The 25,001-nt window shown below is 44.6% G+C and overlaps 1 protein-coding gene across 5 annotated transcripts in view; it reads right to left on the minus strand.

Annotated features, from left to right (window-relative positions):
• Positions 1-22,688, minus strand: part of RGS6 (regulator of G protein signaling 6) — a 223,846-nt gene extending 201,158 nt beyond the window's left edge. For all 5 annotated transcript variants that reach the window (XR_014005857.1, XR_014005858.1, XM_081186290.1 and 2 more), the window contains exons 1-2: positions 22,132-22,688; positions 11,216-11,316 (exon numbers count right to left, since the gene is read on the minus strand). Coding sequence is in view for 3 of the 5 variants with exons in the window: in XM_081186290.1 (XP_081042416.1) it covers positions 11,216-11,290 (75 nt within the window). In the remaining 2 variants the exon portion in view is untranslated. The remainder of the gene's footprint in view (positions 1-11,215; positions 11,317-22,131) is intronic.
• Positions 22,689-25,001: the final 2,313 nt, after the last annotated feature.

Raw genomic sequence — 25,001 nt, forward strand, 5'->3', positions numbered from 1 at the left:
AGGCAAAAGGCTCCATGTTCATTCCCTGGTATTTCCGAGTAGGCCTAGGAAATATTCCTGTATGAAATCTTGGCAGCAGCTGCTTGGACTATAAACACTACTGAGCTAGATGGAACAATGGTCTGGCTTGGTAGAAAGCAGCTTCTTACATTCCTAACACCAAGCCTCCTCTATTTGTGCTGTACAATCCCCTCCTGCACCACTTCTTTTCTGTCAAGCCATAGTTTGCCATCGCATCCAAACTGGACAAACCATGGCTTGCACAACCATAGTATTCCAAATTCAGGTAGGTAGCCGTGTTGGTCTGACGCAGTTGAAATATGTAAAAAAATAAAAAAATTGTCCAGTTGCACCTTAGAGACCAACTAAGGTTGTTCTTGGTATAAGCTTTCGTGTGCATAGTATTCCAGTTCAACTTATAAGGCCAAACTACAGCTGCAAACCTGGAAGTGCTGATGAATGTGAGAAGGGAAAGGGAGTACATAAACCCTGATGCTCGTTCGTGTAATTCCAAACCACGTTTCGGGTGATACATCTTAACTGAGCTATAGTAAGCGGCTGAAGGATATTTATTTATTCCAGGGGCATTAATGCCCCACTTTTCAATCAGGGTCTCAGGGAGGCTTACATATTAAAATAAACAATAACACCATCCCTGCCCTTAGACTTGGAATCTAAAAGGACATAACCCAAAAGGAAAAAGAAGAAGATACAGCATTGTTCTGTATACCCTGCAAATAACTACTCAATATTTAGACTACCAGTCAGCCACTTAATAATTTGTTCCATGGCATGAAAAAGTCGCTGAATATACACACGTCTCCTCATTTTAACTATTTCTGAGGTTTTTTTCCACAGAGCTTGTCTCAGAGAGCAAAGGAACAAAATGCTCATTGATTTGTAGTTAGCATCTGTTTTGTCAGCAGTAATTTGAGATTTATATACTGAATGCTGAGCTGAAGTAAAAAGCATTTCTTTGGACCGGATCCCAGTATTAGTTAAGAATACTTAATGTCAGTGATAGAGTAGTTCCCTGGGAAAAAAAATGTTTAGCATCACATGTTAACCTAATGGCACAAGCTCAGCTGTCAATCCAGAAGCTGCTCACCTGTGGCTTCTACTTCAAGGTGAAGTGCTACGCTGCTGCCCCACCACCACTACTGAGTCACAACCAGCAGCTGAAACCCACAGATTACAGCTGAGGATAATTCCAGTTCTGTGTGTGGTGAAGCAAAGCAGAAGCTTCGCTTCAAATGAGTTCTCAGCACTGTTCGAAATCAGCCAGGCATCAGGCTCATTTTGCAACTGGCGTGGGTATAATTGCGACCACGTGGAGCTCTCTGCTAGATTGGCGACCAACATCTCCATCTGTCTGGCCCCTCCAGCCTTCTTAAGCAGGTAAGCAGAAGAGCTTATTTATTTCATTTATATCCCAAACAATCCAGGGAATGGTGGTTTATTTAAGGGTAATAAAAGTCATCCCTATTCACCTCACAGAGCTACAATTCTCAGAGTGGTCTAATGGTCATACCCTCTTCCCAGGAACTGTAGCTCTGTGAGGAGAACAGAGGTCTCTCAAATTCAGCTGTCAGTTTCCTATCTGCGACCAGCTACATGGAACATATATCAGTACTTCTGGATACTGGTGCATTTCCTGGCACCATTCGAGGTCCTAGTGCTTGCTTCCCTGTCCGGAAAAGCTCATCAGGGACCAGCTGAGATGTCATTCTACTGCCAGGAGATGGCCTTTTTATTATTATCCACCCAGTCTTTTTAGCATGTAGTATCAACTTTCTGTGTGATGATTTTATCCAATCTGCTGTTCTATGCTGAACCTTTTATGCCATTGTCACTTTTAGCACGATTTACAAGCAACAAATAGCTATAACAATAACAACAGTATTAACTGCAGCCTTTGGCAGGCTGATGAGCGCCTGAGGTTTTGAACTACAACTCTCATCAGCCAGTACAGACATCACCCGTGGCTGATGGGAACTGCAGTCCAAGGCATCTGGAAGATACCAGGTTAGCAAAGCCTGGTTTATAGCAGGAGCAGCTTATTATGACTATTGCTGGTGTTTTCTTACTATAGTGCAACACTGTCATAATAGTTCCTAAAATCATTCAAATAAATCAATGCAAAATTGGAAAGGGTGTCAGTTTAACTTTCCAGCTCAGGCATGAAAATACCACTGGACACTGTTCAACGTACTGTTTAATTAAGCAGCAGCATCCAAAAGTCTCCCAGCCATTACATTATCCATCAGAAAGATTACAAGTAAAGTTATAGATTTCATTCCTGGCACCATCAACTATAGAGGGGGGACAGAAAGCTCTGGCATTCAAATCAGAAATACATATTTGAATGCCCTCTTTCAACCACTTAGCTTCTCTTCAATAGTTAAGTTATTTCACCCATAACTGTGTCTTTCCCCTGTGTGCCATGCAGCATAATCTTACACATGTTTACAAGATCCACTGTTTTCAGAGATGCTTACCCACAGGTAAGTGTGCATAGGACTGCAGGCTGAAGCACATTACCAGGAGCAGGTCCCATTAACCACTGTGACATTTATATATGGAGATACTACCTTGCTTTCATATAAATAACTCTGTTCTCTTCCAACAGTCTGGATTTGAGCCAAGGACGTAGGCATTAAACTATCTCCACTTACCATGTTTAAAATAAAACTATTTCCTTCATTTTAGTTTGTCAGTTTTCATTCCAAAAACATATGCACAAATCCATCGATGCTTAAAAGGAAGCCCTGCCTGCCTGCCTTACCAGGTATGCAATGGAGTGGGGAAAATTAAAATAGAATGAGAAATGGAAGTAGTCCGCGCTGCACTTCCTTCATATTCCATTTAGGAAAGAATCTCAACTACTCCTGCTTGAAACCCCTGGGGAGGCCTCATCAACCTGACATGTCTTAATTTGAGCTTGTTTTCCAGGTCATTGGCTTCCTCTCTCGGTGCTTCTCCGTTTTAAAAACTCTTAGTAAAAGAAGCGCAAGATCCACCCAAAACAATTTCTCTAAATATGCAACACTTTCCCAGGAGCAGAGATGGCACTCTTGACTCACTAAGAGAAGGAACCATGACCTGACTGACATCCATGCATTATTGTCTCTCTGGAATTGTGCATATGTCACAAAGCCAAGTGCATGCCCCATGCAGGGTGCAGGGATGTGACCGGCTTATGGATCATATCCCACACTTCCCTAAAGCCTTGATGCGATGAGCAAAACAGGCCCTGGCAATTTTTTGTGTGCTTTTCACAGCACGATTTCAGAGTAACTAATCCCCTTCCCTCCCTTTCTGATCCTCACCACAAAATTTTGCGTTGAGCTGGTGTGGCATATTGGTTTTAATACAAATTATATAGGAGCTAGTAGACAGAATATAGGGACGCAGGTGGCGCTGTGATCTAAGCCACTGAGCCTAGGGCTTGCCGATCGGAATGTCGGCGGTTCGAATCCCCGCGACGGGGTGCGCTCCCGTTGCTGGGTCCCTGCTCCTGCCAACCTAGCAGTTCGAAAGGATGTCAGAGTGCAAGTAGATAAATACGTTGCACCCTGTCTAGGGTGAGGCCTACTGAAGTCCAGCCACTGTAGTCACCAAAAACCATCCCCACAGAGGACAAACTGAGAGGTGGGGTTTCCACATTCCACAAGATGCACTGCTATTTGACAGTCGAGTTGGCACTGGAGGGGAGACTGACCAAGGCTGTCTTCTGAGAACAGACAGATGCTGTGGTTGAAATTGAGCTGATGGCCCACGAACATCTGCATAGTCAAAACATGGAGTGCTGGATGCATTTGCCAACTAGGAAAGACTGTAGCTTTGGGAAAGAGCTGTAGTGCATTTGCCTTGCGTGTCCCAGGTTCAATCCCCACCATCTCCAGATGGGGTGGGAATGGTCCCTGTCTGAAGCCCTGGAACGCTGCTATCAGAGGAGACAATACTGAGCTAGGTAGACCTATGGTCTGACCCAGGACAAGGCAGCTTCCTGTGTCACTTCTGGTACTGGAATTAATTGCAGCCTGAAATTCTTTTATTGCAACTGTGGGGTAGAAACAGAAATTCTATTCTTGGTAGGGTTGAGTTTTAGCCATGGAGTTCTTTCACCCTCCCCAGCCAATTGATTCCAGCCGGGCACCAAGCTATTCTATGAACTCAGCACATTATTTTCCTCACCTAAGTGTACAATGCTGGTGCAAATCCCAGCTGATCTGAAATTTCTCCATTGGCAGATTCAAAGCAGACTGTCTTATCCATCTGAAACAGCAACGGGGATTTACATAGAGTAAAACTGCCTCCTAGCTACTTTAAATCCCTCCTGGCATATTACCTCAGAATTTTGCCTTCCTCTAACCAGTTCTGATATAGCACTGTCATTAAGTCAGATAGCTCTAATCCTTCAATTTTTATATACCTTTGATTCCCCATTCACTTGCATCTTGTATCTTCTTTGCAGTGGATTTAGCCTTCAAGTCCCTAGCCCCCATATCTCATTTTTGATGTTCCTCTTCTCCTCATTGCTTAATCCTAGTAATTCCAAGGCACTCTCTTCTCTCTCTCTTCCTCACAGCACAATGCAGAAACACAATTTCCTTCATACGTTCCCGTGGGGTCTATAACAGGAAATATGCACTGTCCTTCCAACTATTAATTATAATATATATTCATTTGTCACTTATGCAGAGTGATCAGTAATTAAAAAACAGCATGAGTGCTACATGTCAAAATATTTCCCATTTCTATTTTCATGCTGAAATTGGGAGTCTGAAGTGGGAGGATCCTGGGAGATTGCAGGGGCTGCCTCTGCAAGAAGAAACATGTTATTTTGCAATCTTTGCCGTTGTGGAAACGGCTGCTGCAATTTTTCATGAAGTTCAGAACCTAAACTGCTCATAAGAGCAGATCACTCACATCAGCAGTTGCTTAGTCACACTGGTTATCCAACTGCAGTAACTTTTAGGAGACAAGTGAGGAACCTGTGGCCCTCTAGATGCTGTTGGCCTCTCAACTCCCATCATCCCTGACCATCGGCCACAATGGCTGGGACTGACAGGACTGCAGTTGGAGTCCAACAAGGGCCACAGGTCCCTCACCCATGGTTTAGAACCTTAGTGTTGTGACACACACATACAAACACACACACACACACACACACACACACAAGTCCAGCAGCAATCCAGACAGAAACATGAGATGCCAGAGGCACCAGCCAAGGATCAGGTTCAAGGATCTGAGGCAGCTGCTGGAGATGTGGAGACCAGTAGGGTTGTAGCTGACAGTCCACAAAAACCTCCCACAGAACCAGGACCTGTAGAGTTCTCTGAGCCTGAGGAGCCCACTACCTCATCATTCCAGTGGCACACACCAGGCAGGTGGCACATAGGAGGATTGCCCATCTTCAGACCAGAGGATTGGCTCTTTAAGGAACGAAGAGTTCTCTACAAGGGTGTCAGAGAAAGTTGCTCACTGAGAGCTATCCGTGGTACTGAAACAACTCCTAACCCTCATTGCTCCATGGTATCTGACACCAGACAGACATAACGCTTAGCACTTAAACCAGACCTGGAATGAAGAAGAACTTGTGCCAGTCGTACCAAACAATTGTTGACAGGAATGATCTGTACAATCTCCTGCCTGCCTCTGAAAGCCAAACTACCCCAGAGGAACTTCATCACCAATGCAGGCGTAGTAGAAGGCAAAAAGCATCTTCCCCAAAAGTGAAGTCATGGCCTGAGGGACCTGAGCTGTGCTAGCCACCATCGCTGTTCGGCATGTGGCACATGCCAGGTCCCAAGAGCACAAACCCAAGTTGGTCAACAATAGGAGGAAGCTAGTGGTGGAGGGTACTTAAATTCAGCTTACCTTCCCACACAACCTACCAAAAGGTGACACAGCCAGCTTAAACCCAGCCAACCAGAAGCCAATTGCATTGAGAGTAGAGTAGGCAAGTGCCCTCAAAGGTCAAATAGATAATTCCTACTGAGCACCATATGGTAACCAGCAAAAAGTACCCTGATGGAAGGGTGAGAGGACAGGATGTTGAAAGAATAGAAAAGGAAGTGCTTGGGTGAGGTCTCTCCTCTATATAGGAGGCTTGCTTCCCCCTACAGGCCTAAGAAGGAATCCCTCATCTCCTCCCTTTAAAGAAAGAATTTGAGAGTCTTCTTCGTAAAAGTAGGTGGAGTAAAATCACCCCCAACTAAAGGCTGGGAATGCGAAGCTCCTAAACTTATAGGAAAGTAGATCATTCTTTGAGATATTTTCTGACTTAAAGGCTCCAGAAACTGAACAGCACTATTTGTCAAGTGAAGCAGTTTACACACACGTGCACACACTGGTTTTTGGTGATAATCGTAGCTTAACAGGGTTAGTTCCTCCACAGGGATGGAAAGGGAAATGCTTGCATTCTAGTTGCCATGGAGGCATCAAGCAGGTGCTGCTGTCCCCAGTGTGAACTGCCCAGGGACATGAGATGGGTGGTCAAGTGGCAATTGCAGCAGTAGCAGTTATTTTCTGTATTTTTCCTCTCCTGGGGAAAAACGGTACCTTGCTTTGTGTGGTGATAGAAGATGACAGTCATCCAATACTTTCCTTCCAACTTAAACCTAATATAGCCCTTCCCCCCAGTCCTCAAATCACACTATAGTTAGCATGAATTTGAGGAAAGTGCTGACTAAGTCCTGTTGTGGTGCAGGCAGGCAAAGGATCATTTCACACACCTTATTTTTCTGCAACCCTTGAGGGGAGCTTAGGCAAATGGCCTCTTCAGCTTCAGAAAAACTGCTAGTAGTACTGCGTTAATATACATGTCAAAGGAGCAGGTTGAGAACATGAGATCAAAGACCATTTGAAGGACTCCTCCCAGAGGGCTCCCATTTATACAAAAGCAAATTAATAACAACAACAACAACAATTTATTATTTATATCCCACCCATCTGGCCGGGTTTCCCCACTCTGAGCGGCTTCCAACAGAATATTAAAACAGGATAAAACATCCAACGTTAACAACTTCCCTAAGCAGGGCTGCCTTCAAAAAGTCCTTGACATCTGATGGGAGGGTGTTCCACAGAGTGGGTGCCACTACTGAGAAGGCCCTCTGCTTGGTTCCCTGTAACTTGGCTTCTCACAGTGAGGGAACCGCCAGAAGGCCCTTGGCACTGGACCTCAGTGTCTAGGCTGAACAATGGGTGTGGAGAAGCTCCTTCAGGTATTCTTTCAAGGCCATTGAAAGAATAAGCCAACTTTCCCCAGCCATCCAGATGTTTTGGACTTCAGCTCCCATCTAGGCAGCTGCTGTTGAGCAAAACATATGGATGGCACCAGGCTCAGGAAGGCTGAACTAGGCTAAGATCATTCTTTACTGAGCCAGGAAAACATTTTTACATTCTTTGCCATAATGATGATGATGATGATAATTCAGAAATAGTATTAGGTTCTCCTTTCATATAAATTCATCCATGAATCCATCCACTTACAGCAAAGTCCTCTCAAGTTCTACTCAGAAGCCCCAATGAGTTCAAGGTAAGTGAGTTCGAAAGAGTTAAGACCACGTGGCACCCTACAGATGTTGTTGGACTCTAATTCCCATCAGCCCTGGACAACATAGACATTGGTCAGGCACGACTGGAGTGAGAATCCAAAAACAACTGGATGGCATCATGTTGACTATCTCTGCAGTATAGGATTGCAGCCTCCATTTAACGGACCTAACTAACTTCTACGTAAATATCCATAAGCCTCTACAGCAAATAACACAAACATGACATTAATCTTAAGGGACTTAAAATGCAAGCAGTTTTTATTGGTGGCCGTGAGTTCAAAGTATCCAGTGTTCTTTGAGCCAAGCCCCACAAACTGTTTATCTGCTCCTAAACAGATTAATTACTCATACTTACAACATATACACATATCATTTTAAAATACAATTTGTCCCAAATCCTTTGCCATTTTTTTTATAGTTCCCCTGAACTCCCTCAAAATTACGAAGTTCTTCCTGATAATGAGAGGCCAAGATTTGTTCTGTGGCCTTTTCTGCCAGATGGCACAAAAGCAGGCTTCTTTCTGGCATGGCCCTCAGATCTCTTATTTTTATGAGTTTTATTGCAGGAAAGTGAAAGCCCTGGGCCATTTGGATCCAAGAAATAATACTCAAATGAGCAAAGCAATCAGTATAGCTTAGATTTCAAGGACAAGTGACAGTCATGAAAAATCAATTGATGTTCCCTCTTACTGCTTGTTTAATAAAATATTTCGCATCCTCCCCGCGTTGTTTCAAATTTGCCCATCTTCTGCCATGCTCACAGTGACAGACATGGAAAGAAGCAATAGGAGCAGAGAATGTTGCCCTATACAAAGTTACAGCATTGGTCCATCTAGATCAGCACTGTTTGTGCTGACTGGCAGCAGCTCTCTAGGTTTTCTGACGGGGGTATTTCCCAGCCCCATCTGGAGTTGCCGGAGACTGAATCTGGGACTTCTGCATTCAAAGCAGGTGCTCTTCCACTGGGCCCCAATACAACCCAATTCACTTCAAATGAAAGCCCTTTAACCTTTGTAGCATGTGCCTTGGAAGAGGGCAGGATTCTACATACAGCAACACAACAAGAATCTGGGGGGAATGAAGAGATTACTGTCTTAAAGGTTTTCTGACCAGTCATGACTCTTAGACAGTCTGATGTGGGGGTAGTCAACGCTGGGCTACAGCTGTTGGCCATGCTTGCTAGGGTTGATGAGAGCTGGACTCCAGCAACATCTGGAGAACAACACATTTGCTTTCCCTGGTTTTATGACTCTATACAGCACATCAACAGTCCATAGTGTGGAAATAAATATTAAGCATATGTATCTTACAAGTGGGGGACCTGTGACCCTCTAGATGTTGTTGGACTCCGGTTCCCATCAGCCTCAGCCCGCATGGTCAATGGCCAAGGACGATGGGAACTGGAACCCCAATAGCATCTGGAGGATCATGCATTCCTCCTCCCAGTATATATGATGCTGCCCAATATTAACACTCATTTTCAACTGCACCAGAACCTGAAATATAATCCTCTTCATACAGATTCATACTGTGTTTGTGTAAAGAAAAATTGTGCTTGACAATGGTAGCCTAATGAAACTCAGCACTTCTATCAGGATATATAGTTAAACAAGATTATTGATTCAGATTCATGTGTAAGTTCCACTTTCAGCACTGAAGAGAATTTCCTGCTATGTTTAAAGCAAGCAATTAGTTTAGTTTCTGCTTTAAAAAACAACAACTATTCTTCGTAGATGAACAAGTACTAATGTACAAATTAATGCTCTCACAGTCACATATATCTTTAAAATCTATCTCCTGAAGTATTTCTAATGCGACATTGAACGCATTGAATCAGATAATGCATTCTACATTACATTTTTTAAAAGGTTTGGATTAAGTAGTGGTAAAGCTCTTATACAAGGACTGTACTCTTTCCAGCTATACATAAAAAGGTGCAGATTGCTAGCAAGGAATCCATGGGGAAACCGCCCCGTGTCAACAGTTTAATTACCAGAGAGAAGTCTTGTTCTATTCTGACATAGTGCCTGATGTGTTAACTTGGGGGCAAGTGCTTTCAAAACATTGGCTTCCCATATGAAACCTGAAATAGAACAGTCCCCGCAAGGGGATTTCTACTATCTCATTATGGAAAGATAAAATAGCCTTTACTGAAGGCTAGGCTGCATTACAGAACTTTGCTGGTAATAATAGGAAAGGTTAAAACCAACAGCTTGGTCTTCTTGACTTTTGATTGCGAGTAAGCAACCTGCAGGTGCCTTTAATAAAGGCCCGCTATGACCATGATCTCACACACTGCACAAGGAGGTTTCCAGAGGGCAGAGTTCCTCTGCTTCCCCCATCCCCCAGTATGCCAACAAAGTATGCGAATCGGATATCTGATACACACACACACACTGAATACAGGAGCTGTGGTGGTCTCCATGCTGATTTCCGCTAGTCCAAATGGCAGTCAGAAGTCTGTTACAGTTGATGCAGTTGCTAAAACCTCAAACAGAAACTGAAATGCACAAACCTAGAACCATTTGGAGCATTTTCCATTTCTCCCTCCCCTCCACCTCCTGGCTAAATGCTACAGCTACTTTAGCACAGCAAGGCCACCTGCATGCAGCTCCAGGATGTCTACTGAGAAGTAAGTCCTACTGAAGCCAATGGGACCTACTTCAGTTTAAGTGAGCAAAGGATTGCAGGCCCATTTTATATATCACCACTTTCGTGGTCATAAGGAAAAGTGCCGTTATAATATGCCCATCAATCCATTTGAACTTCTACTGTTTCTTTATCAACTAGTAGGATATTATAGTGACATCTCTGTTAAAATGTGTGCCAAAACATTTCCAACATAGCCCCTTCTTTGGAAATTAAAGGAAGAGAAAATGTTTTTCGTAGAGTGGCTTATACTGGCTACATGGGACTATTTTGGAACCTTCAACTTGCAGACAAATCGTTTTAGTTGGCTTACTCTGGGCAGCATTCAACTAAATAGCTGCTCAGCTGCAAGCTTTAGTGCTACTGCAACAGGATCCCCCTCATACCCTCTCCCAGTGCATGCCCTGTGCCACCCCCAAATCTGCTCTGGCAGGCTGCAGGAACCCCAAGAACAGATATGGGGGGGGGGAGAAGTGGAGAATATTCCATTGTGTAAGGAGAAATCCTTGCACTGACAGAATGTTTTGCTTAGCACTATATTGAATACAGTCCAAAGTCAAAGTGATTTATGCCAATTAGGTTCCAATGAAGTCAGTCAAAAACTGCAGTAAGCTTGGTTGTGTCTGTCTACTGTTAAAAAAATCAAACCAAAATACCAGTTCTGCAACAGACTATTATGAAGGTGAATTTAATTCAACCTATTTTACTAGCAGTCAGTGATATCTTACGTTTTCCTTTTAAATTTACAGGTAGCATACCCAAGTACAGACAAAAACAACAGAAAACCGTTAATCTTATAGTACAAAACCTGAAGAATCCATTTGGAAAATAAGTCTGCAGTCCTATGCACACTTACCTAGGAGTAAGTCTCATAGAACTCACTGAGGTTTACTTCAAGGTAGACATGTATAGGATTATGCAGCAAGTTATTTTTTAAAAACATGTAAACAGTCATCCAGCTCAGAAGCTGGCAAAGAAGTAATGAATGACTCTGAATGTCTTACTTTTCTGTAAACAATCATATTTGGAGAGCTCTCCTCTTGATCAGCTGTTTCCATGTCACTGGATCCCTGGGCCATTATGAACTGCCTTCTTTTCACCCAGGCTGTAAAAGGGAAAAACATTATTCAATGGGTCACCCAGAGGAAGAAAGACAGGAAAATATATTCAAAATCAAACAATAAGCATAGATATAGAAGACGAAAAGTGTGATCAGGAATTTTATTCCATCATATAATGCCTGAAAGGCATGAGATACAGAAATATTTTTATCACACTGATGAAATAACAGACTGGCAAATGTGAGTCTAAACATATGCTTACTGCCTTGCCAAGGGGCAAGAAGAATTTTTTTTTCCTTTGGATGAGAGATCAGGTGAGACAAGGGTGTGTTTGTAGTATTTTGCTTAGTAATTTGCTTAGAAGCAAGTAATGTTGAACTTAGGCTTGGTGCTGTTGACTGGGGCTGATGGGAGCTGCCGGGCAACAAGTTGGGGAAGGCTTGATTAGTCTTGTTAAGAAGACCAGGGCTGCAGAATCAGGCCAATGCTCATCCTGTTCTTACAATTGCCAACCAGATGCCTGTAGGAACCCTGCAAGCAGAACATGTGATGGACTCTGATAATGGGACGCCATTAACAGAACCTCCTCAGGTGATCTTAAACACAGAAGTCAACATGACAGTGTATGTGACGTTTCTCCATTTCTCCTACAAAAACATCCCTGCCAATCAAAAGCTCCCTTGCCCATACCACACGTAGTGTAAGTGAGTAAAATGATGGCAATCTGTATGAAAGGATAGAACTAAAAATATGCATCTTGTGTCTTAAGAGAGCCAAAGAATGAGGCTGTAGAGCAAAAGAATAATTGCCACCAACTTGAGGAGCCTCATATTCATGGGTACAGAAGTCCAGGCATCCAGTAGCCACTGGCATCTAAGAGATTAGGTTTTTCCTCCTAAGGAGAGATCTTGCTGGCTCCAAAGTTTTGCAGAAATGATTGCGCCATTGCTCATTCACTTGCCTCTACTTGGTCAACAGTTCTTAAGGTAAACCCAGTGTCCTGACCCATCACTATGTAATTACATTAATGCTTAGCCAGAAACGGTTTCACTTTGAAGCTTTGTATTAATACATTTTCTTTGACTTGTATAGGGGTGGTGGAGGAGTGCCCGGGTCCATATTCATTTACTTAGCCATGGATGCTACTTCCATTGAAAGACACAATCAGGAAGTTAATTCTTTTTCCAGGAGCTGACAATACAACAGACAAACTCAACTCCATCATGACTGCATGCCTAATTAGAATGGAGAGAAGAGGAGAAAGGGAACATTTGCCATTACTTTTGCTAATAGACAATACATTAGAAAAAGCATCAGACCATGCAAAAATAAAGTCAATATTGGCAGAGTCTAAATAGTTTCATCATCATTTAGCAAGGAGATTCAAAGAACACGATCTGTTATTTTATGCCAGTGGACTGAGAGGCATCAACAAACTGCTATGCATCAAGCGTATAATAAAAATGTATTTTTAGGGGCTTAATACCCAACCAGTTTAGAACATTTCACAGTTAATGGCCATGATGAATCTAAAAACAGAGGCCATTAAAATAAAGACATTAATATGGTAGACGACAGTGGATGAGATTGGAAGTATGTGCAGAGTTTTTATCTTAAAATTCAAACACACTGACCCAACTTTAGTGAAACGAGCTACCCCAGAACGTAGATGAAGATACACATTAACAATGCAGTTCTAAACTAGAAGCGTGTCCCAATGAGTTCAGTGGGGCTTACTCCCAAGTAGGTATGAATAGGATTGTATGCAAGATGCACAACCGATAGAACATAATACAATGCGTGCAGACAACAGCATATTCAAATGTGCATTTATTTGTCTGTAGTTCCTGATGAAGCAAGTAATATCTGCTTCTATGCCTGCACCACCTTTTCTGGATCAGGGTGAAAAAACCGGATATAGTTTAAGATACCTTAAACCAGTGCTGAGCTAAAACAGAGCAGTGAACTAAAGCCCCATTTCTGGGATTGGCAGAAATGTATGGCCTGGAATAAGTCACTGTCTTTTAGCATCTGTAAAATGGGTTTCTACTATTTAGGATAACAGTACTACAAATATTAATACAATCAATATTGTTGAGCACTTTGCAAATTAAGAGAAGAGCTATACAAGATTAACCGTCGGCAAAAAGGAAGCACTGTGCTGATAGTGTCACAGGCCGAATCCTGTGCATGCTTCTTCCCTTGAAATAGCAGGAAAGTAAACAAGTGTTGTCAGATCCCAGCAAGAGAAACATGTGAGTGAAAGCTGGTGTACATGGAAGTTTTCCCTGCTGGACAATGAACAGCACACATGCAGGTGAATTGTGTAGGTGCACTTCCTAAAGCTGGTTCACTATAACCAGCGCTTGGAGCAAGGCACACAGTTCCCAATCTCATGTTGGGAAGAGCATGCACAGCTCCAAGCACTGATTATAACATTTCACAGGTGAAAATAGGGACCTACTCATAAGAGAATCCTTATTTAAAGAACTGGCAGATGTGATCTCAGAACCACTGGCAGTCATCTTTGAGAATTCCTGGAGAACAGGCGAAGTCCCGGCAGACTGGAGGAGGGCAAATGTTGTCCCTATTTTCAAAAAGGGGAAAAGAGAGGACCCAAATAATTACCGCCCAGTCAGTCTGACATCAATACCAGGGAAGATTCTGGAGCAGATCATTAAGAAAACAGTCTGTGAACACCTAGAAAGGAATGCTGTGATCACCAATAGTCAGCATGGATTTCTGAAAAATAAGTCATGTCAGACTAACCTGATCTCGTTTTTTGACAGAATTACAAGCCTGGTAGATGAAGGGAACTCAGTGGATATAGCCTACCTTGATTTCAGTAAGGCATTTGACAAGGTGCCCCATGATATTCTTGTAAAGAAGCTGGTAAAATGCGGTCTTGACTATGCTACCACTCAGTGGATTTGTAACTGGCTGACTGACCGAACCCAAAGGGTGCTCATCAATGGTTCCTCTTCATCCTGGAGAAGAGTGACTAGTGGGGTGCCACAGGGTTCTGTCTTGGGCCCGGTCTTATTCAACATCTTTATCAACGACTTGGATGATGGACTCAAGGGCATCCTGATCAAATTTGCAGATGACACCAAACTGGGAGGGGTGGCTAACACCCCAGAGGACAGGATCACACTGCAAAACGAACTTGACAGATTAGAAAACTGGGCCAAAACAAACAAGATGAATTTTAACAGGGAGAAATGTAAAGTATTGCACTTGGGCAAAAAAAATGAGAGGCACAAATACAAGATGGGTGACACCTGGCTTGAGAGCAGTACATGTGAAAAGGATCTAGGAGTCTTGGTTGACCACAAACTTGACATGAGCCAACAGTGTGACGCGGCAGCTAAAAAAGCCAATGCAATTCTGGGCCTCATCAATAGGAGTATAGCATCTAGATCAAGGGAAGTAATAGTGCCACTGTATTCTGCTCTGGTCAGACCTCACCTGGAGTACTGTGTCCAGTTCTGGGCACCACAATTCAAGAAGGACACTGACAAACTGGAACGTGTCCAGAGGAGGGCAACCAAAATGGTCAAAGGCCTGGAAACGATGCCTTATGAGGAACGGCTAAGGGAGCTGGGCATGTTTAGCCTGGAGAAGAGGAGGTTAAGGGGTGATATGATAGCCATGTTCAAATATATCAAAGGATGTCACATAGAGGAGGGAGAAAGGTTGTTTTCTGCTGCTCCAGAGAAGCGGACACGGAGCAATGGAGCCAAACTACAAGAAAGAAGATTCCACCTAAACATTAGGAAGAACTTCCTGACAGTAAGAGCTGTTTGACAGTGGAATTTGCTGCCAAGGAGTGTGGTGGAGTCTCCTGCTTTGGAGGTCTTTAAGCAGAGGCTTGACAACCATATGTCAGGAGTGCTCTGATGGTGTTTCCTGCTTGGCAGGGGGTTGGACTCGATGGCCCTTGTGGTCTCTTCCAACTCTATGATTCTATGATTCTATGATTCTATGATTCTATGATTCTATTTTCCCATCCCAAGGATCACAGACAAGATTCCCCCACCCCAACCATCACCACACTGCTTTGCTTCACCTGCTGGTGTAAGCTAATGACCACAAAGATACACATTCCTCAGAGTATGGTTTCCCCATATATCCCTCATCTCACATATCCCTCTGCCCTTCCAGTGAAGTGAATGGAAAAGCTGTTATACGTGGAATGAATAGGACATCACTAAATTGAAGTAGTGGAGGGTTCGAGCCTTGTCCTTAAATAAATCCCCTCTTTATAACGCTCAAGACGTTGCTATGGCAGGATATTGCTTCACCAATAATCAATTTTGCATAAAACCTGTGGCTTATCTTTCATCTTATTCCTTAATCTTCTATTTATGACATCAAATTCTGTTGCTAGGGAGATGCTTACGCAGATCATTATGACTTTAGGTAGCAAGACAAATGGCTAGTTCTTTTGCACACACACCCCTCCCGAAATTAAACACACACACCACTACAGTTCTGTGCTATCAAGGCAAAACTGATTCCCAAAGGGAAGGTTGGTCATCAGTTACAGTATAAAGCTGCATAATAATGCTTATTCATGACTAAGATGAACTATTCCACTGGAAAGGCACATACCTAATTCCCAAACCCTGATGCAGTTTTTTATCTGACATGACAACTTGTCACTTTAAAACAGGGCTTGAACAACGACTGATGTCGTGATTCAGATATTCTTGCAAAGATTTCTTAGCAGCAAGGAACTATGAATATTAGCTTTATGGGGGTCTATTCAGAGTATCAATTTAAGGCCTAACAAACATACAGCTGTGTATTTGTTGTGCGGATCATCCAGACATCTTCCTACCAGAGAGCATGGCTGACTCAGGGATAAACTGCAATATATATTTGCTGTTGGTAAAATTAGTTAATTGTTGCCTCGCCCACAGGACCATCACCATTTGAAGCAGGGTGTCAAACTGAAATTGAACCTTTATGTACAAACTGAGTTCTCAAATCTCATGTATTTTGTCTCAGAGTGCGAAGTGCTTCCCTCAGATGAAGACAAAGAAAAGGTGAATCTAACTAAACTGTAGGCCATGGGTCAAAAGGCAGCAGTCCTTCATATGTTTGTTAGACTACAACTTCCATCATCCCTAAACTTTGGCCACATGCTGGCTATGGGTGATAGGTGCTGGGAGTCCAAAACATCTGGATCCCAAATGGCAAACTGGGTGTAACTGAATTTTCATGCCTTGAGTTACTTCTCAGAGTATGAGATTTCCTTCATCAAAGCAAGTTCCACAAGTGAACCGCCCTGAAACCTGAGGGTATAGGGCAGTAAGTAAGTAAGTAACTCAATCAATCAATTAAATAAAATAAATACAGGTCAACAGTGCAGACCCCTGCTCTAACTACTCCCACATGTTCCAACTTGTGTTTTATTCCTTATTAGAAAATATTACATTTTTATTTGCAAATTTAGCAAGAAAAGGAGAACAGAAAAAGAGAAAAATTAAAATTAAAAAAGAAAAAAGAATAAGGGGGGAAATAGTAATGATACAAATTATATACAAATAATAATAATTAACAGACCACCGACAGTACCTGAATCTTAAATTAAGCCCTCCAGATACTGAAATAGGTAGCCATACAAAATTGATATCAATATGAGATATGATTGAATATAGCCGGGGAAATGAGGTCCTCAGACTACTGAGTACTTATAATCTCTTAGCCACCATAAGGGCTCACAAAACCCACTTTTGTTGTCCACTTGTTAGTCCCCATACTACAGGGATATAATTTCAGAATATATGAGCATCTGCCATAGCAAGGGCTTCACCAATACAAAGCTGATGCAAAGAACAAATTCAGACTAAAAGGAATGTATCAGTGGACAAGCCCACATCAGTTGCCTCAAATAGGCATTCTCAGCATTACACCTCCAACATCTATGTATGTTAGTCTTCCTATACAAAAGTTGTGGAGCCCAACATACTCGGAATATCAATTTTGGCTGAATCAATATCAATTTCAGGTCCAATAAAACATTCTGCATAGATTCAAAAGCAATTTCCCATTGTTTAGGCTGCACAATACCTTCTAATTCCCTAAATTCTAATTGAGGTTATAAGAAACTAAATAGTTGAATAAGGAAATCCAATGAAGCTAAAATCATCAGTAAAGACATCACAACAGTTACAACCAAAGGCATCTGGGACTAAAAGTGAAAGATAAAAACATGTGCTTCTAACTGGCGGCAAAAGCACTCTTGAGTAGGTAGGTGGCCACCAAAATCTTACAATAACCCTATGAAGCAGGTTGGTTTGAGGGATTAGGATTGGCCGAAGGTCAGCTTCCCAATGAACTTTCTGGCCAAGTCTGGGTCTTCCCACGCAGAGACCAGCTCTAGTCGACACTGAATACACCCCACTGGCTCTTGCAGATTCTGAAAGCTTTCATGTAGGAGGCTTAGATTGCCTTTGGGCTGCTTTTGCGCTATTTATGCAGATGTCTGATCTTTCTTCATGTGGAAGAGAAAGCGGAGGAAAGACATTTAGAACAAGTAGTGGTACTCTGGCTAAAGTTACATTTATATCAGAAATCTGCTTTAAGTCTCATGCATGAAAATGCCCTTCACTCCTTGGATGGGTGGGGGAGACAAAATAAGGTCTCCCTTGCCCTGCTACACCATCCATGAATCCCTTCCATCTTATAACCTCTGCAGGATAACCTTGGAAGTCCCAGCTGAAAGGCAATAGTATACTCCCCACCCAAGTTCACAGGTAAAAAGGATGGATAGAGGAAGGAATAGCCTTGTCAACAGTGGCGTAGCGTGGGGGGTGCAGGGGGGGCCGGCCGCACCGGGCGCAACATCTGGGGGTTAGGGTTAGGGGGCGCAAATCCACAGGTTAGGGGGCGCAAATCCACGGGTTAGGGAGCGCAAATCCACGGGTTAGGGGGCGCAAATCCACAGGTTAGGGGGCGCAAATTACTTGCCTTGCCCCGGGTGCTGACAACCCACGCTACGCCACTGCTTGTCAAGGAGGGGAACATGTATTTTAACATTTGTTTTAAAGTGATTTTAATATTTTATCTTTTAATCTTTGTAACACACCCTGGGAACTCATAGGGATGGGCTGGTAAGAACCCTATCTATCTATCTATCTATCTATCTATCTATCTATCTATTTGCATGTTTTTAAAGACTTCTCCAGACTCACTTGATACAAGCCATTTCCAGCTCCTTTGTATCACAGATTTTGTTGTTGTTGCTGCTGTTGCTGCCCACTTTCCCTCTTTCCCCTGAACCCATATCCTCCAGTCTTTAAAAGGACAGCCTTTAAAAGCCATGATATTCCACCCTCCACACTCACCTGCAACCTGTGAACAGAATGGTATTGTTCTGAAATGGGACTTGTAGGATTATGCTGCAAAAGCAAAATAAAAAAAAATGGGAACACAGACGTACCCAAGTTCCCTTCCCACCTTATAAAATTATCCTTTCCAGAGAAGTATTTCTCAAATTCAGCAGTGCAATTTCAAGATAACTATTTAGAGGAAGAGAGTACTATGATTCCCTAATGATGCTGAAGGTGACTCCTTGTATGCAAGTCCCACCGGCTTCAATGGAAATTAAGTGCATACAAGTGTGCTTGGTACTGCACACACAAGCATTTCTCTTTAGGTATAGCTCTGCCTTGTTGTATTTGGTTGTGCTTATTTGTTGGTTTTAAACTATGTTGTGTGCGTTAATTTCACAGACACTTTTATACAGCAACCTGGTATCTTTTGAGGGTGGGCAGTCAAGAAATAATTAATTAAAATAAATAAAAGCATACACCTGCATTGTTAGGCTATATAATTTTATTTAATGAGATTAGGGAAATAATGGTGAAGTGCTCAGGCTGCATCCATTGAATAAACTTGAAGTGGATTCTACTAAAAATGGAGAGACTTAGCAACTCGCCCTGCACAACATGGAAGCCCGCATCATGAACGCAGCCCATGCCGGCAATGAACTGGGGGGAGGGGAGGTCTGCTGATTAACTGACAACCCTGCTCTTCTAGCAGTCTCATCATGACCTGCAAAAACAGAAGGTTTATCAAAGTCTCAGAGAGCAGGCTTCAAGCTGTGCAAGCCTGTTCTGTGCTTAGGATAAGGAAACACAGCTATTGACAGGACCGCTGCCTCCTAAGAAAAAAATCCAGCAGGCAACATGTTCAACCAACTCAACAAGCAATCAAAGCTTCCCTTCCCTTCCAAAGCCCACCTGGGCACACTAAACTCCCATCCAGGGAGCTTTAATTTTAAGGGACCACAACCTTAAGGCTTTTGCTAGCACTTCTAATCCCCCCAGTCCAGAAACATGGGGTACTCAAGACTGCTCCACAGCTGCTCTCACACAGAGCTGGTGGGGACTTGTGCGGGACCAGCATGGCCATGCAATGCAGCTGTGAGAGCATGGCACACTCATGCGCAACTGGGAATATGGAAAGACGCCTGCACTCAGCACTCTTCCTGTCTCTGTCACCAGCCAGGTCTTGCTAATGGCATGGGGATGAAATCGGTCTCACATCCAAGCAAGAGCCTTTGGTTTTCTTTGGAAAGATGTGCAGATAAGTAACATGCAAGTTCTCAGTCACTCTATGGCAGCATATTATATTTAAATATATTTAAAGCACATACAGAGCCAAAAGGAACCATGGGGACTATAGTTCACAAAGCTCCCAGCACCATTAAACTACCGTTCCCAAGATTCTGTTTCGGGGTGGGTGCTTTATATGTATGATGGGTATGCAGCCACAACTCAGTTATGCCAAAGTACTTACTTGGCTTTAAGTGACTCTGTGCACACTATATCTCCAAAGCACATGAATGGCACACTTGTCCCCTCACAGAATTCTGGGCACTGTAGTTTATCAAGGCTGCTGGGAAATGGAACTCTGTGAGGGGTAAACTACACCACCCAGAATTCTTTGAGCGAAAGAACATGCTCTGAATGTGTTTTAAAGGTATAGTGTATATACAGCCTAAATGGAAGTATGTGTGAGTAAGTATTGCTGTCTTTTTAGTTTGTTGTTGGGGGAGGGGACTATGCATCTACAACTCAAAGGCAAAGGCTACCCATAGCTGAAACCTCTAACCCACTGAAAATTGGCTTCTTCCAGTTCCTATCGCCCCATTCACAACATGATGCATTCCACATTAAAAGGCCTTCTTGGGGACAGCTGTGAAAACCAGATTACAGTGCAACCCTAGTGTGGTTTACTTGGAAGAGTCTCATCTGATCTCAGCGGGTCAGAGTTTAGGATTCCAGTCCCATCCCTAGGGCCCAACCACCCTCAACTCCTTTGTGGAACAAAAGGAAAGTGTAAGAAGCAGCTGAAAGACTAGCAGTGCAACCCTAGGCGCATTTACTCAGAAGAAAGCTACGGTTTTCCCAGTAGTGATGTATGGAAGTGAGATCTGGACCATAAAGAAGGCTGATCGCCAAAGAATTGATGCTTTTGAATTATGGTGCTGGAGGAGACTCTTGAGAGTCCCATGGACTGCAAGAAGATCAAACGTATCCACTCTGAAGGAAATCAGCCCTGAGTGCTCACTGGAAGGACAGATCCTGAAGCTGAGGCTGCAATACTTTGGCCACCTCATGAGAAGAGAAGACTCCCTGGAAAAGACCCTGATGCTGGGAAAGATGGAGGGCACAAGGAGAAGGGGACAACAGAGGACGAGATGTTGGATAGTGTTCTCGAAGCTACCAGCATGAGTTTGACCAAACTGCGGGAGGCAGTGGAAGACAGGAGTGCCTGGCGTGCTCTGGTCCATGGGTCACGAAGAGGCGGACACAACTAAACAACAACAAGAAGCAGCAGAAAGACTAGCAGTGAACCCTAGGCACATTTACTCAGAAGTAAGCATCTCTTAGTTCAACGGGGCACACTCCCAGAGAAGTGGATGTAGATTCCAGCCTAAAACGCAGCAGGTCGTGTTGGGAAGACCCCCCTCGGCCCTTCCTCTCCCCAAGTACTTCGGGGCCTGGTTGCAAAACCATTTATTTGCTTTGAGTTTTAAAATCAATTCCCATTCTTCGAATATACGCGAAACTTGCGACCTCTAGCTCTGCAGGTCGCCGATTCAAGCGCGACCATTTTCCAAGCGCGGTTTTTCCCCTCCACCTCTCCCGCCCTTGGACTGCATTATGAACAGCGCGTAGCAAGACGCGACCGCCGCCGGCAAACTCCTGCTCCCAAGTTTCCTCCAAGGGTCAGGGGCAAGCGGCGCAGCAGCCAGCCAGCGCCAACCCTTTGCCCAGCCCGTTGCTTAGCGATCGCCCTACGCGCGCGCGCCCCGCGGCCCCGATTCGCAGCGCCCCGCTTAGCACGCAAACCCCGCTCCTTTCCTCTCGGCGCAACCCCCCCCCCCCGGGGAAGCAAACGCTCCCCGCGCTTAAACTGAACGCGCGCACCCTCCCCAAGCACCCGGCCCCGCATGCAAATAGCTGCGCTCCGAATGGAACGCTGCGCCGAGGGCGCGTTTACAACGGCGACGCCCGCGATCCAGTGCGTCTCCTCCAACTCATTTGCGTCCCTAGAATAACAAAAGGGGGAAGGCAAGGGGGCCGCGAAGCTGGCTGGCTGCTTCATCCGAATCCCGCTGCTCCTCCTTTTCGCACCCGTTGCACACACACATTGCTTGGGGCTCGGGGTTAAGGAACCGAAGAACCGATTTAATGAGTTCCCGTGTCCCTTTAACGTGGGAAAGCGATGGGTGGGGGTCATGCATTGCTAGGCATCGTTGCCCCACAAAGCTCTGGGGGGTTTTTTGGGGGGGAGGGGTGAAGAAACGAGGACGCTGCGCAAGGGCGATCGTAATTTACCTTAGCAACCAAGGATCTGCTGTGGGTCGCCTTCGGCTTTTAAATTTCCCCTGGGCGGCAGGGAGCAGCCTGATTCATGTTGAAGCCGAAGTGGCGGGCGGGGTGGGGGGAAGAGGCGGGTTAAAGGAGAGGCGGCTTCCCCGGGGATCTGGATCTCTCTTTCTCCCGCCCGCCTTTCAGGGGATCTTAGACGCCGTCGTCTTCAGGAGGGCGCCTGCCGGCTGCCAAAGGGGTCGCAGGAGGGCTGGCAGCGCCGCTGGCGAAGGTGGACCCGGGAGAAGCGGCGGAGCCCAGCTCAACATGCTCGGCGGCTCACGCCTCCCGTCGCTGCATTCCCCCTCCGCGCGCGCCGCCTTCGCTCTCGCCTTCCCCGCGGCTTTGGCACACGCTCTTCTTCGCCCTCGCCGTCTTGCTCCGCTAGAGGCCGGGCAGTGGCGGGGAGACCAGCCCAGCGGCGGCGGCGGCGGAGAAGAAGAAGAAGCCACCCCGGCGGAGCCGAGGGAGGAGATGTGGACGGAGAAGGAAAAACAGAGGCTCCAAGTCCCAGGTTTGTCCCTTGCGAGCCAGCGGGCTGGCGGGAGTAGCAGCAGCGCCCGCTGCAGGCTGCGGGCGGAACTGCAGCCTCGTTTCCAAAGGCTCCGAAGGCCTTATAGAGAGAGAGCGCAGCCCGCCCGCCCCCAGGGAGGTGCAGCAGGAAAAACCCAGCAAGTTTGTTTGTTGTTTTGTTTTGTTTTGTTTTGTTTTGTTTTGTTTGTTGTTTTGCTTAACGTACCTGAATTAAGGTCAGGGCGGTGCACATTTTAAATCGCCGGTACAATGCTAACATCTCCCCCAAATCCACACTACTATATTATTAAAAAGAAGAACAACACCCGTTTCACATCAATACAAGAAAATTGAGAGTAATAATGAAGACAGCCCAGGTCGTTGACACAAATCGCTCGTGAGCGTCATCTCCTCTCCCTCAGATGGCATAAACACGTGAAAGAAAACTCTCAAATGCAATCAAACACAAATGTGTGCCCACTGTCAAGCCTGGTCTGAGGCCATGAATGCAGCCAAGAAATGTTTTCTCTCTGCTTCCATTGTGTCCTCCCAGTGCCAGCCAAAAGTTCTTCAGAATGGCTTCGGGGCCTTTTACATGCTGGCCCCCAAAGAGGTGTCGGAGGCCTGCATTGGCTTGTTTGTGAAGCAGTTTTGGGATAATGCACTGGAAGCATCAAAGGCCTGGGCTGTGATAAGTTTGCTAGGCACTTCAAGCACAAACCCTTTTGCCTTCATACCAATACAGTGGTACCTCGGGTTAAGAACTTAATTCGTTCTGGAGGCCCGTTCTTAACCTGAAACTGTTCTTAACCTGAAGCACCACTTTACCTAATTGGGCCTCCTACTGCTGCCGCGCCGCTGCTGCGCGATTTCTGTTCTCGTCCTGAAGCAAAGTTCTTAACCTGAGGTACTATTTCTGGGTTAGCGGAGTCTGTAACCTGAAGCGTCTGTAACCCGAGGTACCACTGTATTGATTCCTTTGCTATTATAATCTCTGGTGAGACATCCAGCACACTGTCATATATAGTTCTGTGGGATCAGTTCCAGCTACGGAGGCCTGAGGATGTGGACAAGGTGCTTCTAGCTGCCCATCCCATCCCTGGCCCTCTTGACCCTTGCCCATCCTGGTTGTTGGTGCAAGTCAGGGTGGGGGCTGATTAATGCATCTTTGCATGAGGGGGTTATCCCAACTGCCTTAAAGGAGTTGATGGTACACCTGCTCCTGAAAAAGACCCTGAGGGTTTGACAACAGTGTCCGGTCTCTAATACTCGCTTTTGGGGTAAGGTGCTTAAGAGTGTAGTGGCAGTTCAGTTGCAGTCACTATTGGAGGAATTCCAGTCTGGGTTCAAGCCTGGGGTTGATATGGAACTGGCCCGGGTCACCCTGAAAAATGACCTTCAATGGGAGGGGCAGAATGAGGTACCAGATAGCCCAAACACATCTCACCAATTCTGGCCTGGCTTCTGATATGTTTCCAGGCTCAATTTAAAATGCTGGTGTGTGTTTTTCAGAATATTTTAATTGGTCCCCCCCCCCTTATATCCAAAACATAAAAAACAAATGTATCCCTCCCCTAACATATCTTTTCTCCACTCCCGCTCAGGACTAAAGGTATCTAGAAACTGCTGTTGTTGTTGTTTTATACCAAAGTACTCGTCCATAGATTTCCATAAACAGCGGGTGGTCAAAAGCCATGTTCCTTAGACATTGCGTATGAAATAAAGTCTCCCCAAACTTTGTAAAAGTCTTTTGCTGTGTTGTTTTTCCTTCTCGCTCTAATTTCAAAAGTCAGTTTCCATCAGCGTGAGATGCCAAATTTGAGGTGTCCATTCCATCAGCATGTCACCAGAGAGAGTTTCTCCCATGCTTCTTGACTGCATGTCTCACAGCAATGATCAGTTGTGTAATTAATTCATTGGAAGTCGCAGGAGGAAATACCAGTTCATAAATCAGAAAAGGAGCAAGTTTAGAGCATGGAATCATGTCCGATTTGATCATTCATGAAATTGTTTGGAAAACTTTTTGCTGAAACACTGATACCTTTTTACATGAGCATTGCATGTGGTAATACAATTTTTGTAAAATTAACTGTCGAGTACTGAGTGTGGAGCTTCTGGGGCGCTACAGCAGACATCACAGCTATGATGTCCAATGGAAGGCAAGAGATGGGGGGGCACCAGATTTTGGTGTTGAACAGGGCAGTACTGAAATTTGAGACACCAAGGTCTGCCACAGGGTGAGGACTGGCTAAGGCAGGCTGAATTTGGTGGGCACTTCTCCATTCACCTTAATGGAGAAGACTCCACTAGTTTTACTTTCTCCA

This window comes from Podarcis bocagei (genome assembly GCF_964188305.1).
Source record: "Podarcis bocagei genome assembly, chromosome: 1".
In the NCBI taxonomy this organism is placed as follows: domain Eukaryota; kingdom Metazoa; phylum Chordata; class Lepidosauria; order Squamata; family Lacertidae; genus Podarcis; species Podarcis bocagei.